The sequence below is a fragment of the Penicillium odoratum genome, assembly GCF_028828045.1.
Source record: "Penicillium odoratum strain IBT 22623 chromosome Unknown utg000008l_segment0_segment0, whole genome shotgun sequence".
NCBI classification, from domain to species: Eukaryota; Fungi; Ascomycota; class Eurotiomycetes; order Eurotiales; family Aspergillaceae; genus Penicillium; species Penicillium odoratum.
Genome location: NW_026643150.1, coordinates 2,561,573 through 2,569,909, shown reverse-complemented (window position 1 = coordinate 2,569,909; position 8,337 = coordinate 2,561,573). Strand labels below are relative to the sequence as shown.

At 48.7% G+C, this 8,337-nt stretch overlaps 2 protein-coding genes across 2 annotated transcripts; one reads left to right on the top strand and one right to left on the bottom strand.

Moving 5' to 3' along the window:
* Nucleotides 1–2,031: 2,031 nt before the first annotated feature.
* afeA (adenylate-forming enzyme AfeA) lies at nt 2,032–3,996 on the bottom strand (the record flags this gene model as incomplete). Its single annotated transcript, XM_057145111.1, has 3 exons — nt 2,032–2,446; nt 2,508–3,631; nt 3,736–3,996. 3 exons carry the CDS (start codon nt 3,994–3,996, stop codon nt 2,032–2,034), a joined length of 1,800 nt encoding a protein of 599 aa, XP_056990865.1.
* A 2,820-nt stretch (nt 3,997–6,816) lies between these two features.
* N7520_011177 (integral membrane protein TmpA) lies at nt 6,817–8,337 on the top strand (the record flags this gene model as incomplete). Its single annotated transcript, XM_057145110.1, has 1 exon — nt 6,817–8,337. One exon carries the CDS (start codon nt 6,817–6,819, stop codon nt 8,335–8,337), a length of 1,521 nt encoding a protein of 506 aa, XP_056990864.1.

Genomic DNA, 8,337 nt, shown 5'->3' with positions numbered 1-8,337 from the left:
GGTGAATACTCTTTGATTCACAGAGGCTAGACTGAGGCCAATGAGAAAATGCAGGTGGCGGACGCGGTCGCGAAGGTAGAGAGGCAAGAGGAAAGAGGAGAAGAGAAGGAAATGCTATGGTCAACTTTTGGGGCACCATATTGAAATTTCATGGCATCAGTGCCTGATAAGTGATTCTTTTTTTCTTATCTCCAACAGCTACAGGGTTCCCACGTGTCAGGGATTTTAGAAATCGTGAGATGTACCTTAGCTGAAGATTACTGGAAACAAAATGATACGAGTAGAAAAATATCTCATATAAGTAGAGGCGTTGCGCCCGTTGTATGTTTGGCATAGCCGGATAACGTTCTGACAATTCAATTGGCTCCTTTAATTTACTTCAAGTCCAGTTATATTCTGGCTTTGAAAACTAGCGAGAAAGAGGGAATTATTTGATAGGTTTGGATCAAGTTAGCGGCATCGGGTTTGTACGAGGCAATTATCTCCCCCATACAAAAACGGACCCCACGTAAAACAATACGAAGTTCAAACTTGGAAGTTCGAGCCATATAGCTTTCACTGATAAGGACATACTGATTTGATTTGTCTGACACCAATTTACGGTAGTCTCAATAGCAGTGAGAATTTGCGTTCGTATGTAGCAAATGTCAGTGCACGTGGCCAGTATACGGGAGATTCTCCCCTCCAGCTCCACTTTATACCATCGTTCATCATTTGTCATTTATTTAATATGCTTCTCTAATTTCTTTCATTACACATATCGTGTGAAAATGTTACATACTTATATCGGGGAAAAGACGAGGTATATGAGTTTCAATAACTCAGACCTTGAGACTTGGATATGCTCCAGATTGGATCACAGGAGAATCTCTAGCACCTGACCAATTTTCGAAAATTACATCGTGGAATGATTTAGGGCTTTACTATATTACTAAGTTTCTCCTTTAAATCTTGGCATGTTCTTTTCACTCGATTCGAGTTTATGGCTTCGGCCCCTCCTCCCCCACCACCCCGCACCTAGTATAGTCTGATGAAAAGCATCGAATCCATGAATTCATTCTTTCTTCTCATATTCTACATCAAATGGGCTTCATCTTTTACGTACATCTACTATTGCTTTGGACAAAATTCGAAGGAAGGTCTGCCGAGGTCGGAATCCGGAGACATCAATTGATCGAGGGGCCGAGAGCTGAGAAGTGGGGATCGACAATATTTTGCATTGACATTCGATCGATCGATCCACAATTAGGTCTAAGGTATGCAGGAGCCACTTTGACTAAGAGAACCACACAAAATAAAACTGGAGTCTGGAAAACTGGAAACTGGAAATTTGGAACTTCGATTTTGGAATTGGGAACTGGATGCCGAGAAGAATGGATGTTAGAAATGGCGGTGGCCAGATAGAATTTAATTTCCATCCAGTCTGGTTACTTTCAGTTCTAGTCTAGCAGTAAATTCTCCATAACCCGAACTGGGCGAATGAGACGTACAAACAAAGCCGATCTCGCGATCTATTGTGCCAATAACGAAGACTCGGAGTCGTGTACAGGTCGCTGTAGAGCCGCGCAATAAAGCATTTTTGCTTTTTACTGCGCCACATCGACATTTGCAGTGCGGTGTGACAGCCTACAGATTGCAGCACAATGGGAGATGTATAAGTGATGTCATATTTCGTGAATCCAAGACCAGTATTGTCTTGGACTATAATATCTCATATCCACGGTACCAAGAGAGGCCACGAAATAAAAGTGCAGATCCAAAAAATGAAATCCCCAATGAAACACAAAACGCCCGGAATTTGAAATGACCTAGTTTTCTAAACCGTGAGATATGATATAGATCCTGAGCATGCAATCCAACGTCCATCACCCGAGACCTTATCGAGTCGACCGCAGATCCAAATCTGCTTATAACGCCACGAATTAAAGAACGCCCCTTCCTATATGATATGAAAATTAGAAAATATGAGACAGGAGATCCCAAAAAAGCAAATATGGCAAAAGGAAGAACGTCCGCTTTAATGTGCTGATCTTACACGGTAACACGGCTTTCGGGTGCCATTCCGAGGGGGACATCCGCACTAGTAGGAAGTGCGGGTGCGACACTTCTGCCACCAAACTGGGATAACAAATTCGCGATCATCTGTCGGTAGGTGTTCATCTGGGATAATTTGAATCGCTGGATCTTGCCGCTGGCCGTGCGGGGGATCTCCTCGACAAAAATCACACCGCCATCGAGGGCCTTGTAACTGGCCAGTTTCTCGCGGGCGAATTTGTACACTTGCTCAGCGGTGAGGCGGCTCACGGCTGGGTCTCGTGAACGCACTACGAAGGCGCGGGGTACTTCACCGCTGCCGTCGGGCAGGTTCACGCCTGTGACGGCAGCGTCGCTGATCCCTGGGTGTTGGCGGAGAACGGACTCCACTTCGGCGGGGGCTACTTGCCAACTGTGGGGGTCTATTAGTAAATCGAATTTTTGGGATCGAAGAAGTGGAATGCAGTACGTACCCTCGCACTTTGATTAATTCTTTTGTTCGGCCAACAATGAAATAGTAGCCATGCTTCATGTATGCGACGTCGCCTGTACGGAACCAACCACCGGCTTCCTTGGCATCGGTGCGGCCCTTGTACGACGACAGTAGGCCCGGCCCGCGAACGTACATCTCGCCGGCACGGTCGTCACTTTTCAAGTCTTTGCCTTCGTGATCCACCAGCCGCACTTCATACCCTGGAAGGCGGGTTCCGATGCTGCCGTGGTTGTTTTGTTGGCCGTAGCGACACTGGAAAATCACACCGACCTCAGTCATGCCCCACAACTGACAAGCATAAGCCTGCGGGTGGAGGAGGCTTTGGAACTGGCCCATGCTCAGCGCATCAATGGGGGCACCGGCGACACCGACATATCGCAACGAAGACAAGTAGCTGGCAACAGGCAGTGTAGAGCGGTTAATCGAGTTGATGATCGCAGGCACCAGATATGTCTCTGAAATCTGGTACCGGTGGATTGTCGCCAGGAACTGGTTCATCTCAAAGCGCGGCAATACAAAGAGAGGGTGGCCATATCGCACAGGGAACAAGTGCGTCCATAGCGCACCGAACAAATGGAACATGGGCAGCGACATAAGTCGGCTGACCGGGAACGGCACATCGTACTGAATAGAGCGATGGTGCGACACGATAGCGTGGTGTGACAAGATCGCGGCTTTGGGAAGACCACCGGTGCCACTTGTCGAGAACATGGCTGCAGGCATATTCTGCGCCTCCAGCGGATCGGTGAACGTCATCCAGTCGCTTTCACCATAGCACAGTAGACGAGGGAAATTGAGGTATGCAGCTTCCTGTGTGCGCATAGCTAACGCATCCTTGGCCGGGTAGCCCATTTCGTACGACAAAAAGAGTTGCGCGCAATGGTCTACTGAGCGGTCATCGACCACGCAGACTTGTTCGGGACGAATACCACGGGTGGCACCGACTTCGAGCACCATGGACAGTGCATTGCTGGTTGTGAAGATGAACTTGGGTTCGGCCTGGGAAACGATGTGTTCGAATTCGGAGGTTTGACTGCGAGGATTGGAGCCCATGTAGACACCACCAGCGCCAATGATACCGAAGAATAATGCGGGATATAAGATCTGTGTAACGCAGTCCGAGTCAGAATCTCCGAATAGTGGACCTGGATTATGATGTGCAGTTGGGGTTTCCCAACTGGGCTGATTGCGATCCGAGCTTGACTTACACTGTTCCCCAGATGAAGGAGCACACAATCACCTTTTTGCACACCATGTGCCTTAAATCCTGCGATCAGAGTTCGAACCAGTTGTCGAAATTGAGTGCCTGTAAAAGATCGCGAAGGGTCTTCGGCATCAATGAAAAGTGGTTGGTTTTGGTTGTAAAGATTCGGCCCACAGAAGGTAAATGTCAAGAGGTCAGTGTAAAGATCTTGACTCAGCAAAGGGTCCATGGCGCCGTGAGGCACGGAGGCATCCCAATAACCCATGCTGACTCGTAAATCAATTCAATAGGATGAAATGGGAAGTAGAAGGTTGATATCAATGATTATGGGGTCTTGAAATATTGGAATCTTGGAATGAAATCTTGGAAAGGGTGGAGTATGATTCTCTAGGACCCTGGGGGAGAGAAGGAGAGATATATAGAAACTATACTAACATTTGAATTTGATTTCCTGAAGCAGCGGAATTCTGTATATTTGGAATACAGGATTAGGTCATCCTAAGGACCCACCTTGGACCCGAGATACTGGGATTTTCCAAAGAGTAATTTTAGCCTGAGAATTGGTTGTTTTAAATTTTTTATTAATTTCTGTTAATTTTTTTTTTTAATTTTTACGCTAAAATGCAACAAGGGAATATTTGTTTTTCTTTTTCCTTTTATTTAATCTATGTGATATCATCCGGATTCACAAAAGTACTTAATAAATACTGTATACATTATGGACCCATCGAACTAAACCCAATATGTATGTGTCATAGCCGATTGGTGATGTACTTCATCCGGACTCCACCGAACTTCGGTTCACACTAGTGGCGCACCACTGCGGGAACCACTCAGCTAGCAGATTTTCCATCCCTTTCATTGTATCCCCTCCTAGCAACTTGTACTGAGCCACACAGCCACTGAAAGCTCGGATCATATCTGCTTTTACATACCTTGCCGGCTAAGTCAAATATGTTCCCCCCGTGAAGAAGGGGGAGATCGGCGCTCCCTTTGTAAACTGTAAATTATTTCCTAAATGTTGTAGATCGTGGGTCCCTTTTTAACTAACAGACCCAATTTTTAGTGGCGCTAAATATCCACACTCTAAACTCGGCATCGTCACAATAGCCTATTGGTCATGCATGAATCTGATTTTCCCACGAGCTGAGATCTGGACGGGGATGCACCCACTCAAAGCCCGAGCTGACACTTGTCCCGTTCATGGTCAATGATGTAGTCGTTTGCAGGCGACACCTGCCAACTGTAACCTTCTCCAATTTTTCCTGTTTTCCATGATTTTCTAGTTTTTTCTTCCCTTGGAGTATCCACCATTATCCCGTTCGTGACAGCCCCCAGTACCAAGGGAGTAAAGCCTGTCACCGCCTCTCCATTCCATGGTCGGTGAATCCTTCAGCTTCCAAGGTTCGTCCCGTGCGCCATATTCACACTTGGCTTTCCCCTCACGACCTGTTCTGACCTGAAGTGGAGAATGCAATTCGATAACACGTCCCCCTTCCGTGTGTCACAAACTTAATAATAATAATAATAATAAATCAGAATAAATCAATCCTGAATCACATCTCCCTTTGGAATCGAGAGAAACCCTTCGAAATCTAGATCGACTAGTGAAAAAACGTGCGCCTCACAGATGCAATGTATCATGCAATGCAGTAGGAAGTACACATCCAGGGCCGCGGTGTCGGTGACCCACCCCGATCATCGGGCGCTATCATGCATTTTGGGCACCTGCAAACTAAAGATGCGGTTCCCACAAAAGAGCGTGGCGGACCCCGCTAAACAATCAATGATCGACGATCGAATCGAGCCGGACATGTCGAAAAAAAAAGCAAAGACACAAAAAAAACACGCCAATCCTGCGAGGGGTGATGGCAGCTGTCCGATCAATGTGCAGGCGAAGCGCTTCCACGTTCCCAGGAACAGAAGGGCATTGTCTCAGACAGGTGTGATTTGCTTTGCTGTTATCCGCTTGGGAGGTCGATCGCTTCTCAGCTCCCCGATCCCTTCGGTCCAGCGGGGTTCGTGAAAAGGTCTCACATCCGGACATACTTTAGCATTATTGGGGTCACTATGCGTGCCTTGCCCGGTCATCTCCGCTTCCAACTTTCATGCAACCCACGCCGAGGAGACCCATAAGAATGGGTTCTTTTGCGGCGACCTGCAGCCAGGGCATGAATATGACTCGGTGGACCAAGCTATCCAGCCGACGATCGTGAGAGCAAGACTCTTGATTGGGTTACATCTCGAGGCGAACGAGGGGTATTGCAAGAACTGGTCGGGGTTCCGGTCCTTCCCGTTCTATCCCGTCTCCTCTGTTCAGGTGTAGATGTGTTCAGGCATGGTCCACATCCGACGCTATCGTGGACACGGCATGAAGCCCCATAATGACCCCCAGTTCGATCGCCCTAGAATCATAGATCATCATCAGAAGGAGCTGAATGCAAGGGAAGAAGGTGGAGGTTGTCTGTTCATTGGCACCACGGGATCAATCCTATCCCGCTAGTGAGCCTTGCCCTAAGTCGAGAAAGATCTGGGCCCATGATAGTGTCATACACTGGCGCAATGTCGGGCTGTTGTGGAGAGTAAACACCGACGTAATCCTGCACTTCCATGGAATTGTGCAATAAAAAAAAAAGAAAAACAATAAAAGAGGAAAAAAATCGAAAAACCAAAAATTGGAATGATGCCAAGGCGTTATCATGGCACCATCTGTCCAGATCAGGATTGGAAAGAAAGCACTTCGTTCAAAAATGGAAAGACAGGAGCGAAAGTATTGATGACCCATACTTTGAAACCCACTTGCGAAGCAGGAAAATAGAGGATCACACCCTCGCAGTAAGATAGGGCAAAGCACACAAAAGGCACTAAATTCCTGCCAGGGTATGAAAAGGTAGTCAGCCTGGCCCCCCAATTGTGTACCTTTAGACCCTTACTAGTGGCATTCAAATTGCCCATTGTTCGGTCTTCACTTTAATTCCTTGAACCAAGCATCCTGGTCAAGTTGACAATTCCTTGTGTCGTTTCATATCAGTCCTCTTTTGAAACTTTCCGGGCTGCTCTCCTCTGAGCCGAAAATATAAGAATCATGTCGATATCGGAGAAGACGATTATAACCATGCCGGAGCCTGCCCTGGTCAAAATGGAGTCTCGTTCTCCCACTACCAGCGAGTTAACCCTCGCCAATGGCGACTCGGATCTGGAGAAGTGCCTGTCCAAGGAGATGGGTTCCGTCTCAACCGAATCAGGTCATGACCACATCGACCTCGAGGCCCAAACACCCCTACCCCAAAAGAAGCCACTGGCCGGCTTGCGCTTTGCCCTCCTCACAATCTATCGAAGACTCTTTACCCTTGTCTTCCTCGCCAACATTGGCGTCTTTGTGGCGGTCATGCTTGCTGACCGCAAGCTGATTGCCCTGGTCAATGCAACGGCCGCTAACTTGCTGGCATGTGGGCTGGCCCGTCAGCCATTGGTTGTTAATAGCATCTTCTATGTCGTATGCTCAATCCCTCGATCCGCACCGTCTCCCCTGCGCCGATTGGCGGCACAAGTGTACCACTATGGTGGCGTTCACAGCGGCTGCGGAGTAGCTGCGCTAGTGTGGTACGTTGGGTTCGTCGGTGTCATGTCGCACCAGTATTGGACGCCATCTCCGACTAGCGCATCGGCTGTAAGCATATCAGCCGCCCCCGTCGCGGTGGCCTATGTGATTCTCATACTGCTCTTGGCGATCACCGTTGTGGCCCACCCCACGTTCCGCACCAAATTCCATGATTATTTCGAACTCATCCACCGTTTCGCCGGGTGGCTTGTCATTGCCCTGTTCCTGGTGCTGCTGCTGTTATTCGCGCATGAGTTCAGTTCTGCCGAGAATCAGACCCTCGGCTGCTTTATCGTCCGCCTCCCTGCTTTTTGGTGCCTCATGGTTGTAATTGTGGGTATTATCCAGCCTTGGCTTATGCTCCGCAAGGTCCCGGTGGGGGCCGAGAAGCTCTCTGCCCACGCCGTTAGGTTGCATTTCGACCACACGCCCACAAACTTTGGGCTGGGCGTCCAATTGGCCAAGCATCCCCTGCGAGACTGGCATGGGTTTGCGACTTTTCCAGATCAGGCCCCCCAAGGCACGCGCGGGAAACCCAGCTTCTCTTGCTTGGTGTCCAAAGCCGGTGATTGGACGGCTGCCACTATCAATCAACCGCCCACACACCTCTGGAAGCGGGGCGTTTTAATCTATGGCTTTGCATATGCCATGCGGGTTTTCAAACGAGTCATTGTCGTGACCACTGGATCGGGTATCGGGCCCTGTCTTTCGTTCCTGGGCGATAAGAACCGACCTGTACTGCGAGTTATGTGGCAAACCCGTGCGCCGCTAAAGACATACGGCCAGGGGGTCCTCGATCTGGTTCATCAAATGGATGAGCACCCCATCATCATGGACACGAACAAGTTAGGCCGTATCGATATGGTGCCAATCATTGCACGCCAGTTCAAGGAGTTTGAGGCCGAAGCGGTGTGCGTGATCAGTAACCCTATGCTGACCGGTCGCATTGTTCATGAGCTTGAAGCGCGAGGCTTCCCGGCGTTTGGCCCGATTTTCGATTCCTGA